General features: G+C 36.9%; 1 protein-coding gene across 4 annotated transcripts in view; it reads left to right on the top strand.

The window, feature by feature from the left end:
- The window catches only part of PMS1 (PMS1 homolog 1, mismatch repair system component), a 111,928-nt gene extending 89,443 nt beyond the window's left edge, over positions 1-22,485 (top strand). For 2 of the 4 annotated variants that reach the window (XM_005202204.5, XM_059875038.1), the window contains 5 exons: positions 73-962; positions 12,300-12,785; positions 16,301-16,431; positions 21,339-21,499; positions 22,131-22,481. In XM_005202204.5, the coding sequence (XP_005202261.1) occupies positions 73-962; positions 12,300-12,785; positions 16,301-16,431; positions 21,339-21,499; positions 22,131-22,295 (1,833 nt within the window). In that variant the 3' untranslated portion in view covers positions 22,296-22,481. 4 annotated transcript variants of the gene reach the window in all.
- Positions 22,486-22,946: the final 461 nt, after the last annotated feature.

Genomic DNA, 22,946 nt, shown 5'->3' with positions numbered 1-22,946 from the left:
TACTTTTCTGTATAGATGTTTTTAATGTTAGTCTCATAATTTCCCCTAATACTTGTTAATTTGTATTTTTAGGAATCTGTTTTAATCGCTCTTGAAAATCTGATGACGACTCGTTACGGATCACTACCTAGTACAAATTCTTACGAAAGTAATAAAACAGATGTTTCCTCAGCTGACATGGTTGTTAGTAAAACAACAGAAACAGATGTGCTTCTTACTAAGATGGAAACATCTGGAAATAATTATCCAAATGTTGATACTTCAGCCATTCCTTTCCAAAATGATGTGCGTAATGATACATCTGGGGAAAACACTAATTATTGTTTAAATCATCAGGTACATATTGGTGACCATTATGATGATTATTTTAATAGTGAAAATTCTAGCATTGATAAGAATGATGGAAATGCATTTAAAGAAATCCCAGAGAATAAGTCATCGTGTGAGGACACCCAAGAGAAGAATGGTGAAACTTGGTCTGTGGATTCTGTTGGGCAAGCCCAATCAGAAAATGGCAATAAAGGCCACAGAGATGAGAGTGGAGAAAATGAAGAAGCAGCAGTTCCTGAGAAGTCTGCGGAAATTTGTGTAGATGACTGGAGCAAAGGAAATATACTTAATTCTAGAGGAGAAAACATTGAACCTGTGAAAATTTTAGTGCCTCAAAAAAGTTTAGTGAGTAATGTAAATAGTAATAATAATAATACAAGTCCTGAACAAAAGAATCTCTGTGAAAGTTCCTGTGACAAAAATTCAAATGTGGTAGATAACAAATCTGGACAGCTTACAGCTTATGATTTAATTAGCAATCGAGTAATCAAGAAACCCATGTCAGCAAGCGCCCTTTTTGTTCAAGATCATCGTGCTCAGTTTCTCACAGAAAATTCCAAGACCAGTTTGGAAGATGCAACAGTACAAATTGAAGAACTGTGGAAGACATTGAGTGAAGAGGAAAAACTGAAGTAAGTTTCCAGAGCTTTCATGTGACCTGAATGCTCAGATATTTCCATTCTATATGACTCACTGGGTTGAAAAAGCTTCTTTTTCTTCTTATTTATGGAAAAGCAGAATGGAAAATACCTTGTGGCTTGTCCTAGAGTACTTTTTTGACATCACTTTTTTGGGGGTTAATTTAGAGATTTTTACTTTCTTTTTTTTCTTTTTGCTTGTTTTTTATTTTGGTATAAAACTACTTTCTGGTTTAAGTTTGTAATTAAAAGTTTTACATTCTTAAGACTACCATTTTCTTCTATTTCTTTTTTATACTAATCTTCCTATTATAGGACTTTTTTAAACTTTTCTATTAGAACCGGGTTTCTTTTTTAAGATCTTGAATATTCCCTTTTTAAATTGTTCTTTAAAACATGTAACAATACAAAAAGTATAACGTTGCAGATTTAATTCAGTGATTTTAATACTCTTCCTTATACTCTTCAGTATAACTCAAAAGACTTTCTTCTAAAATCTTTTGTTTTTTGGCAGCTTATAAACTATGGTGGGTTTGGAGGAGTAGGTAAAATAGATGGTTTGATCTCTTCTTTAAAAACTACATATTATTTGCTATTTTTAGATGTTCAGCTTTAAAGATACCAAAAATCCAAATAGATCCTACTGTATCTTTAAAAGTTAATCTAAAAAGGTACAGCCTTTTAGAAACGAATACAACCTTAACTAGAGAGTAAGATCCAACAACACCATAGTAGGCCTAAAAACAGCCACCAATTAAGAAAGCGTTAAAGCTCAACAATAAAAATGACACCAATCCCAATAATAAACAACTAACTCCTAGCCCTAATACTGGACTAATCTATTAGAAAATAGAAGTAATGTTAAGAAACACTTTCTCCCTGCATAAGTTTAAGTCAGTATCTGATAATACCCTATTAACAGTAAATAAAAATAACCCAATAATAAATTCAAATTACCTGAATAAATCCAAAAAAATATGATGGTTGTTTCCAGTTGACTGAAGGCACTTGCTATAATCACAGGATATTATGTTTTGAGTGATTTAGCTCACCAGAAAATGAAAGAGTGCAATTATAGTTCCAATCATATATTATTACCTGAGGCATCTCAAATACTATGTCAGACATCTGGAAAAACTTTTAAGTGTAACTGGTCATCTGCAGTTTATATTTGGTGATAAACTACATGGGTACTTGACGAATTGTTTTTCTTTTTTTATTAGCTTATTCAGTCTTGTAAAAACACTATCAATATTAAAGTAATAAAGATCACTATTAACACCAATTGGCAAAACCTTTATAAGTTAACTTCTACATTTTTCTTTTTGTTTAGTGGGGATGGTGGTTGTGTTTTTTTCTTTCAACATATTTATGTATGATATATATATATTAATGTGTATCTATAAAAGATAAACGTATTCTTTTAATTAATTTATTTAAGCTTTTATTCTGTATGAAGATATAGCCAGTTAGTGAACAATGATAGTTTCAGGTGAACAGCAAAGCAATTCAGCCATATATACACATGTATCCCTTCTCTCCCAGACTCCCCTCCCATCCAGGCTGCCACATAACATTGTGTAGAGTTTCATGTGCTATACAGTAGGTCCTTGCTGCTTAAGATACTCTTAAGTAGAGGCATAATACAATTGTCATCACTTTCTAAAACATGAATTTCTTAATCTTCAGTGTTCAAATTTCTAATTATTTCATAAGTGTCAAATTTTAAAAGTTAAGTCAAGATGCAAATGAAGGTCGTACACTATGATGATGATGATGATGATGATTTTTAGTTTTACCTAAATGACACATTCAGTTTAAAGATGAGAGCATTTAAGTTTTAATACAGCAAGCCCATAAAAATTAAATGACATTGATCAGGAAGTGATGAATTGAGAGTTGTCTAAGAATAGGGGAAAAAAAGCATAGATGTTCCCAGTTCTCATGGAAGTAGGTACAGTGCAGCAGCTCAAGGTAGCTATTCCCTTTCAACCTCAAAACAGCAGTTATTACCCCAGTCTCAGCGTTGTTTCTCCTTGCAGGCCCAAGGTTTTAAGATACAAGGGTTATCGTTAATAGACCTCATCTAAAAATGATCAGGCAGTATTCTGGAATTCAAAGTTTTCTCTTTCTTATTGCCATAAGGTAAACAGAAGAGCATTGTTGAAGACCTCTGAAGCTACACCTGGGTTCAAACCTCAGTTCCTCTCTTTTCTAGCATTATGTAAAAATGTGTGCACAGTATCTTTTGGGTTGTTGTGAGGATTAAATAAGATATATTATGTGTTTGTTATAAGATAAATGACTGGCACATAGTAAATAATGTTCATGATATTAATCAGAGTTTTTAATCTGTGAAAAGAAGATTTCTCTCTTGTGATTGACATTATTTTTCATTTGCTTATTCAAGATTAAATTTAATTTGGAGGTCAGAAATAGAAACCTGTGGAGAAAATTTAGGTTTCTTGGGATCAGAGAGCTTACTACATGTCTAAGCTCTATTAGAATCTTCCAGAGCCAGAATCTGATGATCATGGCAGACCAGGTTGAAAATCATGATTAGTGAAAAGGTAGAGCAAAAATGTTTAACATTCAAGAATTGCATTAACTACCATTTCTCTTCTAATCTTTATCTATCTTAGAATTCTTTTCCATGGTCTTAAGTTCTACAAGGAGTGCTAAGGAATATGAGAGCAGTCTCCTACAGATAATCAGTCCTTCCATCTATTCTTCCTTTTCTTTTCTTGTTTCTCTTGTTTCCAGTTTTTTTCCCCATCCTCCTTCCTCCCTTTTTTCTTTCTTCCTTTCCTTTCCTTTCCTCTCCTGTCTTTTCTTTCCTTATTTCTTTCAATTAGGAAATACTTAGGTGTCCCTGGTGGCTCAGACGGTACAGCGTCTGTCTACAATGCAGGAGACCCTGGTTCAGTCCCTGGATTGGGAATATCCCCTGGAGAAGGAAATGGCAGCCCACGCCAGGTCTCTAGCCTGGAAAATCCCATGGATGGAGGAGCGTGGTAGGCTACAGTCCATGGGTCGCAGAGTCGGACACAACTGAGCAACTTCACTTTCAGGAAATACTGAGAATATTCTGTGTACAAGGCCAGTGTACTCTAGCTAATCATTTCAGATACAGTGATAAATGACAAATAAAACAATACTTTCACTAATAAAAGTACAATCTTAAAGAAACGAGTTATGAAAACACTTAGCAGTTAGGCTTAATCATATCTATAGGACAGGAGATACTTCCTGAATAGAAATTGATCAGGATGGTGTAGAGAATTTTCTGTTTAGTAGGAACAGCACATAAGAACGCCCAGAAGCTAGAAGGAAGACAGTGTTACTGAGGAATGGAAAGATGCCCTTTATGACAGGAGTGTATTATGGGGGAGTGTAGTAAAGATGGGCTTCCCTGGTGGCTCAGCCAGTTTTTTACTGCATCTGCAATGCAGGAGACTTGGGTTCAATCCCTGGGTTGGGAAGATCCCCTGGAGAAGGGAACAGTTACCAAAAACAGATCATGGGATCCAGTCAGATCATGGAAGGTTCGAAGAGTTTTAAATAAGACCTAGGATCAGGGTTTTCTACCAACAGCTTAGGATACAGTAGAAGGTTCCTACATTTAAAATTTACAGTAGAAGGTTCCTACAATTTTTTCCTTTCTGGATTCCTCTCCCCCACCCCACCCCACCTTGCTTTCATCTCTTTTCCTCTTGTGGATTAGAAAACACTTTGTCCTCCTACTAGTATCTCCGTCAGTTGACTTGAACTTTTGTTTGTAGTAGCCATGAATATATTTCTACTTAGAATAACTAAAAATAATACTGTAATTGGGATAATACTGAAAATGGTAAATAAACTTTGTAATTACATGTAATCTTGAGATAGAGTCACTTGAGTTGGTTAGTGATAAATCAGAATTAGTATTTTTCATTTAAGTTACTAAATCCCTTAATGACATAAAGTCAAAGATAACGTCTCTTTTTACTTAATATTTACTTAATATTCCTTTGGACATAACTTTTATATTTCCCAAGGAACTAATTAAATTGACTTCTTGAATAAATCAAAAGATTAGTATCATGTGTGAAAAGTTGCACATTATAGTTATTTACAAATGGTAACCTTCATCTTGAACTCACTCCATTGTGGGAGAAAATTTTGAATTTGTCCCAAAGCTAAAAATACTTATTTATAGTACTAATTGAAGGCAAACTGTATTGAAAACTTTATGCATTATAACTTAGACTTTGAGATTCTAAGTGGAGATGGAAGAAAATAACGTTAATTATGAGCATGGCCTGCCTAGGCAGCAACTACAAGAAGCATTTTTCCTTTACCTAGTTTACAGTGAAATAGAGTCTTTTTTTTTACATTCTTATTCAGCTAGTATTTATTTATTCAACAAATACGTACTGAGTACAAGCTACACAATGTGCATGTCTCTTGTGTTTTAGTCTCACTTTCTACATTTAATACCATTCTCCCAATAGTAGTATTTTTATTTTCTAATACATACCTATTCAAATTTCTCCTTTAAAATGTATGTATATTACCTACAATATAACTCAACCAGTTTTTTAAGAGTTTATAAAGCTCAGAATTACATTCTCTAGTCTGCATTTAAAAATTCATTTTAAAATCTTTTTAGCAAGGTTGGTTAAATAATTACCAATCTTTAATCAACTATGTGCCCCATTCATTATAAGATAGGTGTTTCTTGATAGAAAATAATGATACCATATATTTACTATCATTTACTAGGTTCCAGTAAATGATAGGCTTCCCTGGTGGTTCAGACGAAAAAGCCTCTGCCTGCAATGCGGGAGACCTGGGTTCTGTCCCTGGGTTGGGAAGATCCCCTGGAGAAGGAAATGGCACCCCACTCCACTACTCCTGCCTGGAAAATCCCATGGATGGAGGAGCCTGTAGGCTACAGTCCATGGGGTCGCAAAGAGTCAGACATGAATGAGTGAATTCACTTCACTTCATTTCACTAGGTTCCAGGAACTATTCTAATTACCTAAAACATTTTAACTCATTTTATTCCTCACATCAAAGTTATAAAGTATTTAAGATGTATATTATCTAGATATTACAGATGAGCCTACTGAAATACAGGAAAGTTAATTCATTGTGTAGAGCTGCTAAATGCGAAGACAGGCCAGGCAGTCTGTCTCTAAGGTCTCTGCTCTTAGCCAGTACAATTTGCTGAATACAGATAGTAGTTTTTAGTTCTAGATTTGTATCAGAATCACCCATGGAGCTCTCTAAAAACACTATTGCCCAAACTCAGCCTAAGTATGGAGAATTGTAAGCTCTTGAGAGTGAGACCAGTAGAAAAGGGATGATATAACCGGAGAAGACAATGGCAGCCCACTCCAGTGTTGTTGCCTGGAGAATCCCAGGGACGCGGAGCCTGGTGGGCTGCCGTCTATGGGGTCGCACAGAGTCGGACACGACTGAAGCAACTTAGCAGCAGCAGCAGCATAACCACTATACAAGACTGTTTTTGGCGCTAGAAGTTAATTTTATCCCTGTTATTATTAATCAAAATACAAAAGACCTTTTAACTTTTTCATTTCAGTCAGTTCAGTTCAGTCGCTAAGTCGTGTCTGACTTTTTGCCACCCCATGAATTGCAGCATGCCAGGCCTCCCTGTCTATCACCAACTCCCCGAGCTCACTCAGACTCACATCCATCAAGTCAGTCATGCCATCCAGCCATCTCATCCTCTGTGATCCCCTTCTCCTCCTGCCCCAATCCCTCCCAGCGTCAGAGTCTTTTCCAGTGAGTCAACTCTTCGCGTGAGGTGGCCAAAGTACTGGAGTTTCAGCTTTAGCATCATTCCTTCCAAAGAAGTCCCAGGGCTGATCTCCTTCAGAATGGACTGGTTGGATCTCCTTGCAGTCCAAGGGACTCTCAAGAGTTCTCCAACACCACAGTTCAAAAGCATCAATTCTTCGGCACTCAGCTTTCTTCACAGTCCAACTCTCACATCCATACATGACCACTGGAGAAACCATAGCCTTGACTAGGCGGACCTTTGTTGGCAAAGTAATGTCTCTGCTTTTCAATATGCTATCTAGGTTGGTCATAACTTTTCTTCCAAGGAGTAAGCGTCTTTTAACTTCATGGCTGCAGTCACCATCTGCCATGATTTTGGAGCCCAAAAAAATAAAGTCTGACACTGTTTCCCCATCTATTTGCCATAAAGCGATGGGACCAGATGCCATGATCTTTGTTTTCTGAATGTTGAGTTTTAAGCCAACTTTTTCACTCTCCTCTTTCACCTTCATCAAGAGGCTTTTTAGTTTTTAACAGTATAATTTTAAAAGGTCCAAATTGACCTTTGTGTTCAGTTTATTTGAACTTATTTTTTTATTGCTAATTCTAAAATGAGAAATAGTAACTGAAGAAATTAACATTTAGCTATAAAACTAAATTATAAATTTATAAATTTAATCATAGAATGTTTATTTTGAGCGTTACTATTAGACTGACCCTGATCTTATTAGTATATAATTACTAGGGCTTCCATAGTGGCTCATTGGTAAAGAATCGTCCTGCACAATGCTGGAGAAGTGGCTTTGATTCCTGGGCCGGGAAGAGCCCCAGGAGAAGGAAATGGCAACCCACTCCACTGTTGCCTGAGAAATCCTGTGTTCAGAGGAGCCTGGCGGGCTAGTCCGTGGGGTTGCAAGAGTAGGACATGACTTAGTGACTAAACAACAATATAATTACTAAATGTATGTAAGTTTTGTTGTCCTCAGAGCATCATTTCTTCTATGTTGATGTTACACCACATATTTAAGGAATTCTTCAGATCTGAAATTGACTCCTTACTGTTCTATTTAATTCTTTCTTTTTTTTTTTCCTTTTTAGTTTCCTGTACCTTAAATGGTTTTTAAAACTGGGTAAAATTTAGCTGCTGTGAAGTGCATAGATCTGAACTGTATGTAGATAGTTCATTGTGTTTTCACGTGTGCACACTGCTGAAACCACCACCACAAACAAAATACAGAACATCTCCTTCAGCCCAGAAGGTTCTTTAATGTCACCTACAAGCCAGTCACCACTTGGAGCCACTCTTTTTATTTCCGTCACATTAGTTTGGTTTTGCCAGTACTTGAACTTCTTATATATAAAATCATAATGATACGTACTCCTTTGTGTCCAGCTTCCCCCAAGAAAATGTTTTTGAGGTTTTCATTCAGGTTTGTTGAATGTATCCATATACTTTATTCTTTTTAATCCATAAATAGTACTTAGTTGTGTAAGTGTACCACAATTTGTTTTCTCAGTCTCCACTGATGAAAATTGTTTTCTTTCCAGATTCTGGATATTATGAATTAAGTTGTGTTGTTTAGTTTCCAAATACTTCGAGTTTTTCTAAATATCGTATTGCTGTGCTGCGTGTGCTGAGTGCTTAGTCATGTCTTACTCTCTGTGACCTCTTGGACGGTAGCCTGTCAGGCTCGTCCATCTGTGGGATTTTCCAGGCAAGAGTACTGGAGTGAGTTGCCATTTCCTACCTAAGGGGATCTTCCCACCCAGGAGTTGAACCCGCGTCTTTTTTGTCTCCTACATTGGCAGGCAGATTTGTTACCACTGTGCCACCTGGGAAGCCCACTAATTTCTAATTAATTTTACCATGGACAGGTAAAATGCTGTTAGATTTAAGTCTTCTGAAATTTATTGAGAATCAAGCCCAGCAGCATATCTTGAAGAATGGACATCTAAAATGAATCTGAATTCTATAGTTAGATGTAGTGTGCTAAAGTGACAATTAAGTCAAGATAGTTGGTTCAGTTCAGTTCATTTCAGTTGCTCAGTCATGTCCGACGCTTTGCGACCCCATGAATCACAGGACACCAGGCCTCCCTGTCCATCACCAACTCCCGGAGTTCACTCAGACTCACATCCATCGAGTCGGTGATGCCATCCAGCCATCTCATCCTCTGTCGTCCCCTTCTCCTGCCCCCAATCCCTCCCAGCATCAGGGTCTTTTCCAATGTCAACTCTTTGCATGAGGTGGCCAAAGTATTGGAGTTTCAGCTTCAGCATCAGTCCTTCTGTCCTTCCAGTGAACACCCAGGACTGGTCTCCTTTAGGATGGACTGGTTGGATCTCCTTGCAGTCCAAGGGACTCTCAAGAGTCTTCTCTAGCACTGCAGTTCAAAAGCATCAACTCTTCGGTGCTCAGCTTTCTTCACAGTCCAACTCTCACATCCATACATGACCACTGGAAAAACCATAGCCTTGACTAGATGGACCTTTGTTGGCAAAGTAATATCTCTGCTTTTTAATATGCTACCTAGGTTGGTCATAACTTTCCTTCCAAGGTGTAAGCGCCTTTTAATTTCATGACTGCAGTCACCATCTGCAGTGATTTTGGAGCCCCCAAAAATAAGTCTGACACTGTTTCCACTGTTTCCCCATCTATTTCCCATGAAGTGATGGGACCAGATGCCATGATCTTCGTTTTCTGAATGTGGAGCTTTAAGCCAACTTTTTCACTCTCCACTTTAACTTTCATCAAGAGGCTTTTTAGTTCCTCTTCACTTTCTACCATAAAGGTGGGTCATCTGCATATATGAGGTTATTGAGATTTCTCCCGGCAGTCTTGATTCCAGCTTGTGCTTCTTCCAGCCCAGCGTTTCTCATGATATACTCTGCATAGAAGTTAAATAAGCAGGGTGACAATATATAGCCTTGACGTACTCCTTTTCCCATTTGGAACCAGTCTGTTGTTCCATGTCCAGTTCTAACTGTTGCTTCCTGAGCTGCATACAGGTTTCTGTCTTTAGTTGTAGAAAATCTCTGGTGGTCTTTAGTTCATTCTAATTGATAATTACTGTGTGTTTCTGTGTGTGTGTGTGTGTGTGTATTTGTCACTCAGTTGTGTCTGACTCTTTGCAACCCCATGGACTATACTTGTAATTTTGTTGTGCCTATGGCAGGTGATCTTCTGGAGGAGGGCATGGCAACCCACTCCAGTATATCTTGCCTGGAGAATCCCATGGACAGAGGAGCCTGGTGGGCTACAGTCCATAGGGTGACAAACAATCAGACGTGACTAAAGTGACTTAGCACCCATGTATGGGAGGAGATAAGCTCAGGATCTTCCTACTCTACTTTGTTGGCCACACCTTTGCATCTCTGAATTTTGCTTTTCAAATTCTGTCTGATGGTCTATGACATTCAAATACAATAGTCTGTGTAATGTAGTAATTGATACAGTTTTGTTTTGGTCTACCAGTTTTCCTGTTCCTTCTCAGTTTTGTTTCTCTGTTCCTCCTTGTTTTGGGAGAGACACAGACTCTTTAGGGTTACGTGAATATAATTTCATATTTAATTTTAAATTTCTTTATTGGCTTTGCCAGATTTTTTGCTTTGGGGAGTATATTATACATCCTTAATTTATCATAATCTACCTGAGTCTAGCCATGGCTTTGACTATGTAGACCTTTGTCAGCAATGTGATGTCACTTCTTTTTAATACACTGAGTAGGTTTGTCATAGCTTTTCTTCCAAGGGACATGCGTCTTTGGATTTCATAGCTGCAGTCACTGTCTGCAGTGATTTTGGAGCCCAAGAGAATAAAATCGGCCACTGTTTCCACTTTTTTGCCATATGTTTGCCATGAAGTGATGGGACAGGATGCCATGATCTTCGTTTTTTTTGAACATTGACTTTTTAAGCTTTTTCACTCTCCTCTGTCATCCTCATCAAGAGGCTTGATAGTTCCTCTTCACATTTTGCCGTATGGGTGGTGTCATCTGCATATCTGAGGTTGTTGATATTTCTTCTGGCAGTCTTGATTCCTAAAATGTCGATGTTTACTCTTGCTATCTCCTGCTTGTGAAAGTCTCTCAGTAATGTGTGACTCTTTATGATCCCGTGGACTATATGGTCAGTGAAATTCTCCAGGCCAGAATACTGGAGTGGCTAGCCTTTCCCTTAATGCAGGGGATCTTCCCAACCCAGGGATCGAACCCAGGTCTCCCACATTGCAGACAGATTCTTTACCAGCTGAGCTACCAGGGAAGCCCTAGTTGACCACGTGCAATTTACCCTGATTCATTGACCTAACATTCCAAATACCTATTCAACCTTTACAGCATCAGAGTTTACTTTCACCAACAGACAAATCTACAGTGCAGCATCGTTTCTGCTTTGGTCCAGCCTCTTTATTCTTTCTGGAACTATTTCTTCCCTCTTCTGAAGTAGCATATTAGACACCTACCAACCTGGAGGGCTCATCATCTGGTGTTACATCTTATTACATTTTCATACTGTTCGTGGGGTTCTCGAGGCAAGAATACTGAAGTGGTTTGCCATTCTCTTCTCCAGTGAGCCATGTTTTGTCATAACTCTCTACCGTGACTCGTCTGTCAAAAACCTATTAAAAATTTGTTTGAAATTCAAACATCTATGTCATCTTGAAAATGGTTTCTACTGGTCATTTTTTCTCTTTCCCATAACTCACATTGTCCTGTTTTATTGCTTGAGTGTTATCTTTTGCTTGTGTAATGGACATTTTTGATGCTATGTTGCCGAAACCCTGGGTTCTATTATCTTCTGAAAAGTATTGGGTTTTGTTCTACCACACAGTTAAGTTACTGACAGGTCCCCTGGAGCTTGCGGAGGCTTTGTTTTATACTTCCTTTAGGCAAAGACTTTAAATTTTGCTATTAGTCTTAGGGCAACTTCCTGAGTTCTATAATATAGTTGTGTGTTTTTTCCCTAAGAAGTAGCCCTTCTCCAATTTTAATTGAAAGCACAAACTGTTCTCCGAGTCATCTAATTATGTGAAACTTAAGCTCCAAACTCTTCTTTCTTTTGCAGCAGGCAGCTATTGAAATCTCTGTTTAGTTCATTTAGAGTCTAGTGTTTACTTTCCTCTAGATTCTCACACGTAGGATTTTCTGAGATTTTCTTCCTCAATTTCCAGTTGTTTTCGAAGCAGGGGGTTCTATGCTCTGATGACTCAGTCTATTGTGAGTTCAGCTTTCTGACTGAGGTCTTGCTATTCTCCCATAATGCTGGGGACTGCATCTGGTTAAAAGTGGTATAAATGTGGATCTCTTCAAGGGTTGAATCCATTCCAAATCCTCTTGCTTTTCAGTACTCTTCAGTGCCTGTATTAGTCGATTTCGTTATTTTGTTCTCAGCTTATCATGGTTATATATGGGTGGGTTAGTGCAATATGAGCCCCTTTGCATTACTGTGCCTGGAATGCCACCTCTTTATTTTTTATAACATTTACTTAAGATGGTTAATATATTTCTCATGACTTTATTAGATCATCTTTATATTTATTCATAGATATGAAGAGAAAGCTGCTAAAGACTTGGAAAGATACAATAAGCAAATAAAGAGAGCCATCGAACAGGAGTCACAAGTATCATTAAAAGATGGGAAAAAAAGGATGAAACCCACCAGTGTGTGGAATTTGGCACAGAAGCACAAGTTGAAAACCTCACCATCTAATCAGCCAAAACTTGATGAGCTCTTTCAGGCCCAAATCGAAAAAAAAAAGAACCAAAACATTAAAATAGTTCAGATCCCCTTCTCTATGGAAAACTTAAAAAAGAATTTTGATACACAGAAGAAATTTGACTTAGAAGAAAAGGACGAATTTTGCTTGATCCACAATCTCAAGTTTCCTGACGCATGGCTGATTACATCCAAAACAGAAATAATGTTGTTAAATTCATATAGAGTGGAAGAAGCTCTGCTATTTAAAAGACTTCTTGAGAATCACAAACTTCCTGCAGAGCCACTGGAAAAACCAATTATATTAACAGAGAGGTATGGTGAAGTAATATTTTTTTTTTACCCTTAACAACATTTACTAATTGAAATTGAAGGTGAAAAGTTGAATTTCCTAGTATGGAAAAGTGGTATTTATTTAAAGAAATTGTATAATTTGATTTCTAATATTTAGTAGAATTAATTGCTTTTAAATAATTTTAGAATATTCTAGATAGTTTACTTCTGCACTTAATAAATAGTAAGCTCAGTCCCCCACCACCTGTACATTAGTAACTTCCCCAGGGTAATTCTGACATTGGATTGCCATGACGCTTCTTGTGTAGTCTTTGTTTTAACATTTCAAACATATACCAACATAGAATTATACAATGCTTGCCTTTATCAGTAGTTATCAAGGTTTTCCCACATTTCCTCTCTCTCTCCTTGATATTTATATATGCACGTGTATGTTTTTCCTTTTGGTAAAGGATTTAGAATGATTCCCACCTAAAAGAGTTTTCAGTGTATCACTAAAGTGGCCATTTTCTTACGTAGCTACAATGCCTTTTTTCATACCCTGCTGCTGCTGCTCCTGCTAAGTCGCTTCAGTCGTGTCCGACTCTGTGCGACCCCGTAGAGGGCAGCCCACCAGGCTCCCCCATCCCTGGGATTCTCCAGGCAAGAATTGTGTTCTCTCTACACAATACTAATTCATTGGGATTGTCTCTCATTGTGTCAGAATGTATTTTTGTATATTTTGGATTATCAAGTTTAATTTACATCTAACCCAGGTCCAGCCACTACATTTTGTTATGTATTTTAAATGTTTTCTAATATCATACCATTAACTTATTGTGGATACTTAGTCACTTATTTGTTAGAATATCCCATTGTCTCTATTTGTCTGTCTTGTTTCCTTGTGGTGATGTTTAACTTGTTTTTCCCTCTCCCATTTTTAAATGGATATTAGTTCAGGAGGATTGAATAGATTTAGATTATACTTTCTGGTAAGACTGCTTAATAGGTGATGCTGTGTGCTTCATATTTCATCACATCAAAAGGCACTCATCACTAGGTTCAGGGAAGCCTGGTGTGCTGCAGTCCGTGGGGTTGCAGAGTCAGAAACGACTGAGCGACTGAACTGAAATGAGCTACTGACAAACTGACATTCCACCTTAAAGTTCTCGGTTAACTTTCCCATAATGGTTTTATCCACAGATGATTATTGCCTGCACTAATATAGATTATAAAATGGAGTATTTGCTGTTCATATCCTACATGAGCAAATTGTTTTCTCTTAAATATCTATTAACTAAAATACTAACATTTCACATTTTTATACTTAATATTTATTTTTTTAGCCTTGCATAGGTAGAAGTTATGATAAAGGAGGTAACCTAAAATTTAAAAGATGTGAGTTTGTTTTGTAGGACAAAAATCTGTATCAGAACATACAGAAATAAATCAAAACTCATTTTAAAAATGTATTCAAACCCTTGTGTTACAGACACTTCCTCCAGAAAGAAAAACAGGGCTAGAAACAGAAAAACATCTGATAAAGCTGTCTTTGAGTATAAAATTTCAAATACACTCCAGCAGTTTTTAACAGGAGAGAAAAGTACTGTCAAATTTTTTAACTTTTAATTAAACCTAAGGGTGTATTAATTTTTTAAAATTCTTCCTTTGACAATTTCCTGAGCCAGTTTAAAGAGAATACTGCAGTAGTAATAACAGTAACTAAAATCCAATTACCTTCACAGTATTCTCTTTAAACTGGCTTAGGAAATTGTGAAAGGAAGAATTTAAAAGAATTAATACACCCTTAGGTTTAAACAGTTACAAAATTTGACAGTACTTTTCTCTCTCTTCCCTTTAAAAGAGCTAGAGTGTATTTCAAATTTTATACTCGATTGTTATTCTAAATGATGTTTGTAAATTTTCATTTATATCAAAAATCTTTTTGTGCTTGTATGAATTACAGGTTTTTAAAAATATTTTTCTTTATGATACTCTATTATAATACATTAAAATTATTAAAATATATGACATAGATTAAAAATTACATTAAAATTATTATTTGGGTCCATACAGCCTGAGAATAATCTTTCATATTTGTTTTTTTATTTTTTTTTATTTTTAAACTTTACATAATTGTATTAGTTTTGTCAAATATCAAAATGAATCCGCCACAGGTATACATGATATTTGAATAGCAGCAAAGCTTCATTCAAAATTCTTTTCCCCTTTCTTCTGAAATGTGCCATCCCCATCATAAGTTTTTAAAAACTGAGTCATAAATAGGATAATTAAGTGTTGGACTGCTTTTGCATCAGATTTCTAATGCAGGTTGTATAGTTTATCTCTCAACAGAATAGAGATCTATAAAATACAAAGTAAGAGCTCAATAATAATAACAAAAGTGGCTAATATTTATCGCACTCTTACTGTATGATAGGAACTTCACTAAGGTTTTTGCTTTCATGATCCTCCCTTCACAATAACCTAGTGAGAGGTGTCCACATTTTAATAAGGAAACAAGTACAGAAACATCAAGTAACTTACCAAGGTTCATACAGTCAGTATGTAAGTGGTGTATGTACGATTCCAATCTTGACAGTAACTCTGGATCCTGCACCACTGCTTTCTACACTGTATCATCATCACCACCACTGCCACCACTGCTGGCTCTCAGATTGATCTTTTGAATATTGGGTTGCACCAGACAGAGCACCTCTGCTATATAACCAAAGTTCTCCTCTCTGTGGTATCCGCTCTCCTCAACCTTTCAGAGATGATAAGCAAAGACATTATCCATTTACTTTCTCGAGGAGTTCAGGATTTTAATGAACAAGTAGCAGCTTATCATCCTGCGCCGGATAGAATGTAGAATAGTGCCTTACACACCTACCATATGGTGGGTGTCAAGAGACACATTACTGTGAATAACATGTTATGAAGCACCCTGAGCAGGCCTAAAACCAACACGAAAGGTTAATTTCTGCCCTAGATAATCTTTCACCACCTCAAAATTTTGTTTAATGCTTTTACCACTCAGAACCATGTCATAGGCCACCTTTGGCAAACATATCATGCCTATAGTATACAGAAGAAATCTCTCCGGAGTCCTGAATTATTAAATTTTTACGTTCCTGGGAGAAAAGGTTACATGCTTATCTTCTTATTGAAGAAGCCTTGACTAATGACAGAATATTACGCAAGGTGGACTGCATCAATAACTTGACAGTGTATTGTGTCATGGCATTATTTATAAATAAAGTTTTCATTTGTAGTATATCGAAAGCACTTTTTAAATTTCACATTTAGTTTGTAAAGTTGTAGAAGATAGAAACTGGCTTTTGTCTATTCCTTTCTGTACACTGTATGTGGTAGGTCTATGAAGTATTAAGCAAATGTAAAAGCAGTAGCGTTTCTCACAGGGCTCCTTACACCGTTGTATTTTGGTTACTGATAATAACATTTTTTAAAGGGCCTTCAGATTAACTTTTTTCCATAAATTCTCTTATTTTACTTTAAATATTTAAGAAGTTAAAGGGCCATAATTTCTTTTTCAGTCTTTTTAATGGATCCCATTATTTAGAGATTTTACATAAAATGACAGCAGATGACCAAAGGTACAGCGGATCAATTTACCTGTCCGATCCTCGTCTTACAGCAAATGGTTTCAAGATAAAATTGATACCAGGTATGATACTATGGTTTAATATTTCCCGAGTCAGAAAAATAAATCTTGTTCCAAAAGTTACTTTTGGGTTTCATAATTTATAGATAGGATGGTATGTTTTTGTCTCACCACAAGTATGATGTCAGCTGTATAAAAACACTGTATTTCCAAAAGGTCACTTCTGCCTGAAACAAGCAAGTTTGGCATCTCTTGCAGTCCATTGCTTTGTGTTTAGCATTTCCATAACTAACAACTAGAATTTTTGCCATCCTTTGTCACAACATGCATACTGCCTGCTGCGTCTAACTAAATTATTAAATACTCCTTAGCTGATGAAGCACAAATAAACATGTAGAATATTGGAATCAGCTAACAAAATTGGACGTCTCTTTTTCTTTTCTAAAATGATTTACTTGTTTTCCCAAGGAGGTGTCTAACATCAACAGTCTTACTGTTTGGAGAGTGAATGATTTGCTTCCATGGCTTTGCTATCAGTTCAGTTGCCGAGTTGTCTCTGACTCTTTGCAACCCCATGGACTGCAGCACGCCAGGCTTCCCTGTCCATCAGCAACTCCCGGAGTTCACTCAACCTGTTGTCCATCGAGTCGGTGATGCCATCCAACCATCTCATCCTCTGTCGTCCCCTTCTCCTCCTGCCTTCAATCTTTCCCAGAATCAGGGTCTTTTTCAATGAGTCAGTTCTTCACATCAGGTGGCCGAAGTACTGGAGCTTCAGCTTCAGCATCAGTCCTTCCAGTGAATATTCAGGACTGATTTCCTTTAGAATTGACTGGTTTGATCTCCTTGCAGCCCAAGAGACTCTCAAGAGTCTTCTCCAACACCACATTTCAAAAGCATCAGTTCTTTGGCGCTCAGCTTTCTTTATGGTCCAGGCTTTGCTATAAAGCCTGTTATAATACTGTTTGTTTACTATGGAGATTCACCAGGTGAGGAGAAAAAGGAAAATTCATCTGGCTAGGAGACTTCAGTTTTCCTGGCTGGCCCCTTCTCTGTTCTTTCATAGTTTCCATACTTAACTGCCTCTGCCCTGTCTACCCCTGCTTCCCAGGTGGCGCTAGTGGTAAGGAAAGAAAGTGAAGTGAAAGTGAAGTCGCTCAGTCGTGTTCACTCTTTGCGACCCTATGGACTGTAGCCTATCAGGCTCCTCCGTCCATGGGATTTTTCAGGCAAGAGTGCTGGAGTGGATTGCCATTTCCTTCTCCAGGGGATCTTCCCGACCCAGGAACCCATCTGCAAATGCAGGCCAGTCTTGTCCTGTTACTTTGCCTTCTGTCTGGTATCAAGAGGCACAAAGGTTCCAGGATGAGTGATTCCACTGTCCCCTGGCCCACTCGCCCCTAAACTTGCCACGGGCAAAGTGTAGAAAAATAAAACAATGTAGAAAAATTTTAAAGGAATGATTTACTGAGACATGAAGAGAAAATAAGTAAAAATGATATACAAAACCATGAAATAGGATATATACAGAAAATGCTTTGGTGTTCCATACTTTAATTTTATTGACTAGCAGTTTTAAGAAAACCTACTCAGAACTTACTACCCCCTACCTCAATCCTGGATATTTAGATTTGGAGTAAAGAGTTAGTTCAAGTCCCAAATCTGCCATTTAAATACATGTTGCAGGGGAAATCAGTTGGCCTCAATGTTTCTGCATCAATAGCAGCTAATAATAATTATAGGCATGACAGTACATGTATTAATTAATTTGATCTTTCTAAAGGCCTATGGTTCAGTTACTATGCACATTTTTTACAGTTAGAAAAATCAAGGCAGGAGAAATTTAGTTTGCTTAAGTATAGAGAGTTAATGATACAACCAGGATATGAACCCAAGCAATCTGCCTTTAAAACCTAGCTCTTATGTTTAGTTCCTATTAAAATTGATATATTTACTTCATGAAGGTCAGTTAGCATAGTACGTGCCAATGGTATGTGTTTAAATTTTCTCTTCCCATTCTCCAGCACCTCCTCCCTTGTACCTCAGTCGGTAAAGAATCTGTCTGCAGTGCAGGAGACCGGGGTTCAATCCCTGGGTTGGGAAGATCCCCTAAAGAAGGAAATGGCAACCCACTCCAGTATCCTTGCCTGGAAAATCTCATGGACAGATGGACCTGGTGGGCTGCAGTCCATGGGGTCACAAAGAGTCGGGCACGACTGAGCAACTAACACTTACACTCATTTTTTAGGTCCTCTTAGAAATCTTTTTTCCTCAGGGCTTCTGGCATTTAAAAATTTATTTGAAGATTTCTTTGGAAGGAATGATGCTGAAGTGGAAACTCCAGTACTTTGGCCACCTCATGCGAAGAGTTGACTCATTGGAAAGGACTCTGATGCTGAGAGGCATTGGGGGCAGGAGGAGAAGGGGACGACAGAGGATGAGATGGCTGGATGGCATCACTGACTCGATGGACATGAGTCTCAGTGAACTCCGGGAGTTGGTGATGGACAGGGAGGCCTGGCGTACTGCGATTCATGGGGTTGCAAAGAGTCGGACACGACTGAGCGACTCATCTGATCTGATCTGATCTGATGAATCAAGGAGTTCATGTATGTGTGTAGCAGATATTTTTTTCTTAGTCTATTTTCCTAAATAACTTTGTGGTATTGGTGGCAAGTACTTTTTTTTTTTTCATGAAAGATGTTATCACAACAATTTTTGTTTAAGTTAGGATAATTAGCCTGTCTGTTTCAGGAGCATGTTTGTTTTTGAGTTACCCAATAAGTTTCTGTTTCATGGACGCATTTAACTTGTAGATAGTGTTTTTAAAAGTCCTATAAATGCAGGGTACTTTGCATGGCACCAAGATATAAAAATGAATAAGCTAGTCATCTGCAAGCTGACTTGTTTTGAGTGGAATTTACTCAGATTATCATCAGCATGTTTCTCTTCTCTGTAACAGATCAAGGTAAAAATATTCATGTTTCCTTTCTTCATTTTTTTTAGCTGTTTTTTCCTTCATTATTCTTTGTCATTTTTTAAAAAAGACTATTTCTCGTCTTTTAGTGAGTTTTACTGTATTGGACTAACTTTTGATCAGCAGTTCGCCAGTTGCCAGAAAACATCTTTGGATAATAGTACTTGAAAGAGAGGAATAATACATTTGGCTTTAAGGAAAAGGATTCTTAATGTGACCTTAAAGAAATATGATTGTTAATGAGAATAGCTTTTGTTCTGTATCAGTAAGAATTACCCATTTGGGGAACTGCAAGCTTGTCAGATCACTTATTAAAGTATTTTCAGAAGATGGGGAAGCATTTCACAGAATTTATGAAAACTTCTTGAACATTATTTTAAATGTCTCTTAAGTTTCCCTTATCTATATTCTGCAAACAGAGATTAACATATTGTTCAATTTCCTCATTTGTTCCCATATACTTTTTACCCAGGCTTCTCTGGTGACTCAAGATGGTAAAGAATCCATGGGCAATGCAGGAGACCTGGGTTCAGTCCTGAGGTTGGGAAGATCCCCTGGAGGAGGGCATGGCAACCCACTCCAGTATTCTTGCCTGGAGAATCCCCATGGACAGAAGAGCCTGGTGTGCTACAGTCCATGGGGTTGCAAAAAGTCAGACACAACTGAGCGGCTAAGCACACACAGCGATTTTTACCCATATCCACAAAATGTTCCTGCATTCATGTAGTCAGTATTAAATGTTTCAGTCTATTCATACTGCAAATAATATAGAACTAGCAATAATGAAAAGTCTCTTGACTGATAAATTTTACTATCTGTATATATATGTATAAAAAGATGTTTACTGGAATATTCTGCTACTTCCTCTTTGCCTATCTAATCCCTGTTTCAAGTCCCATTTAAGTTCGGTTGGTTGCTCAGACTCTCATTTTGTCTCCCTTTACTGAACTCTATTTTTATCCCTGAACACTTGATTATGTATCTTCTTATATTGTTCTCCAGTTATTTCCTGGGAGGAACATTAGGATGCCTGCTCTGTTTATTATACCACCAGTGTATCTGCCATTCAGGTCAAGGAACTAGTCTGTAAATGGCAGGTTAGGAATGGGTTCATCTCAGGACCTGAAACTCTTCAAGCTACATCACTCCTCTTTTAAAATTTTCCCTTTGATGGCTTATCCAACATTGGACTATCTCTTTTTCTTTACTTATAGGTAACATTTTGTGGTCTGCAATATTAAGAATACTGTTGCACAGATAGAGCCAAAAAACCCAAATCTTTGCTATTTTCTAAAAAATCATAAAATGTGTTCTAAAGCTAAATTTGATGCTTGGGAAGTTCAAATAATATGTCGGATTTAAACATTATTCTAAAAACTAAACATTAGTATTTCATTTCCTCAAACTGCTAATATATTAATGTTACTATAGTGGTAATCATTTTATAGCTTATCTGTATATTTACCAACACTTTGTGCACCTTAAATTTACACAGTGTTATATGTCAAACATATCTAAATAAAGCTGGCAAAAAATAACTTACTATATTTTTATAATAACTTGTAAGAACTAATCTTCAGAATAATTCAGGCTTTTAGATATTAAACCAGTAGGATAGAATCTGAATAGCAACAGTTGTTAAAACATTTAAACCAGTTTTATTTTAATAAATATCATGGGACTCCATTTTCTCTCCAGAGTAAGAAATGTTCTAAACAAATGTAGGGAACAGAACAATAATATCTGAGATTAAATGATATAAAGTACATATGGTTTCTTTGAGCACTTATGACTTAATGTGAATGTGCAATCCTGTGGGAAGTTATTATTTGTTCTTCAACTAGGGAACAAAACTTTTTCCGACAATATTAGATTCTAATGAATGTTCACCAAATATTTTAACAGTGATTTTGTTTTTCTTAGATATTTTCTGGAATACCGTTAAAACAAAATTTAACTATATGTGTTTGTTTGTTTTTTTTTTTTCTTTTAGGAGTTTCCATTTCTGAAAACTCCTTGGAAATAGAAGGAATGGCCAATTGCCTTCCATTCTATGGAGTAATGGATTTAAAAGAAATCCTTAATGCTATATTAAACAAAAATGCAAAGGAAGTTTACGAATGTAGACCTCGCAAAGTGATAAGTTATTTAGAGGTATGTATTATTAGCTAATGTAGATTGGCTAGATTTTAAGGTACTTAACTCTTAATAAAATAGTAAATGATTTTGAAATTCTAGAAGGTTTGTTATCTGTTTACAAGAGGAAAAGCTGCTTCAGTGTCACCTGGAGGAAACTTTCCCTAACCATACTCTCTTTATCACATTACTCAGTTTAATTTTGTACAGTTACTTGCTGAAATTTTGTCTTTTAAAGAATTTATTTATTTTTAATTGGAGAATAATTGCTTTACAATGTTGTGTTGGTTTCTGCCATACATCAACATGAATGAGTCATAGGTATACATATACTCCCTCCCTCATGAGCCTCCCTCCCATTTCCCACCCCATTCCACCCCTCTAGGTTGTCTAGGTTATCTTCTTATCTTTCTGCTTCTCTGCACTAGAATGTCAGTTTCAGAAGAGCATGGATGTTGCTTTTCTTATTCTCTGCTGTATTTGTAGAACCTACAACAGTGACTAGCACATAATTGTTGTTTAGTAAATATTTGTTGAGTGAGTGAATAATTAAAGAATATAATCAATTTTCTGTCTTCCTATTTACCAGTAAAAACCTGTTTTCTGCTTCAGGTATATCACAGTAAAATGTATGGCTTTCTCTCCACAGGGAGAAGCAGTACGTCTGTCTAGACAATTACCCATGTACTTATCAAAAGAGGACATGCAAGATATTATCTACAGAATGAAGCACCAGTTTAGAAATGAAATTACACAGTGTGTTCATGGTCGCCCATTTTTTCATCATTTAACCCATCTTCCAGAAGCTACATAATTATGTTTCAGAAAATTTGTTACTATTGAAGTCAATATGGTCATAAAATAATGAATCAGGTTTAAACTATCTGTGTACTATCATGAGTTAAATGGTTGTTTTGTAAATAAGGAATCACTGGCCTGTTTGTATATTGAAAATTTTTTCAAAATTATAAAAAATTAATAAACTAATATAGACTATTAATTCATTTTATTCTCAAGAACCAACCTTCATAATAACTGCTAAGTTGCTGCTAAGTCACTTCAGTCGTGTCCGACTCTGTGCAACCCCATAGACGGCAGCCCACCAGGCTCCCCCGTCCCTGGGATTCTCCAGGCAAGAACACTGGAGTGGGTTGCCATTTCCTTCTCCAATGCATGAAAGTGAAGTCGCTCAGTCGTATCTGACTCTTAGCGACCCCATGGACTGCAGCCTACCAGGCTCCTCCATCCATGGGATTTTCCAGGTAAGAGTACTGCTATTAATAATAATAGCATAATTACTATTGGTTATAAACTCTAAATTGAAAAATACTTAACTGTTCTTGGGTGGTTGATTTACTCAGTCCAGTGAGTCAGCTGTTCTCATCAGATGATTACTTTGGTCATCTGATTCAAAGGGCTGACTCATTGGAAAAGTCCCTGATGCTGGGAAGGATTGAGGGCAGAA

Source organism: Bos taurus, chromosome 2 (genome assembly GCF_002263795.3).
Source record: "Bos taurus isolate L1 Dominette 01449 registration number 42190680 breed Hereford chromosome 2, ARS-UCD2.0, whole genome shotgun sequence".
Taxonomy (NCBI): domain Eukaryota; kingdom Metazoa; phylum Chordata; class Mammalia; order Artiodactyla; family Bovidae; genus Bos; species Bos taurus.
This window is presented reverse-complemented; position numbering and strand designations above follow the sequence as displayed.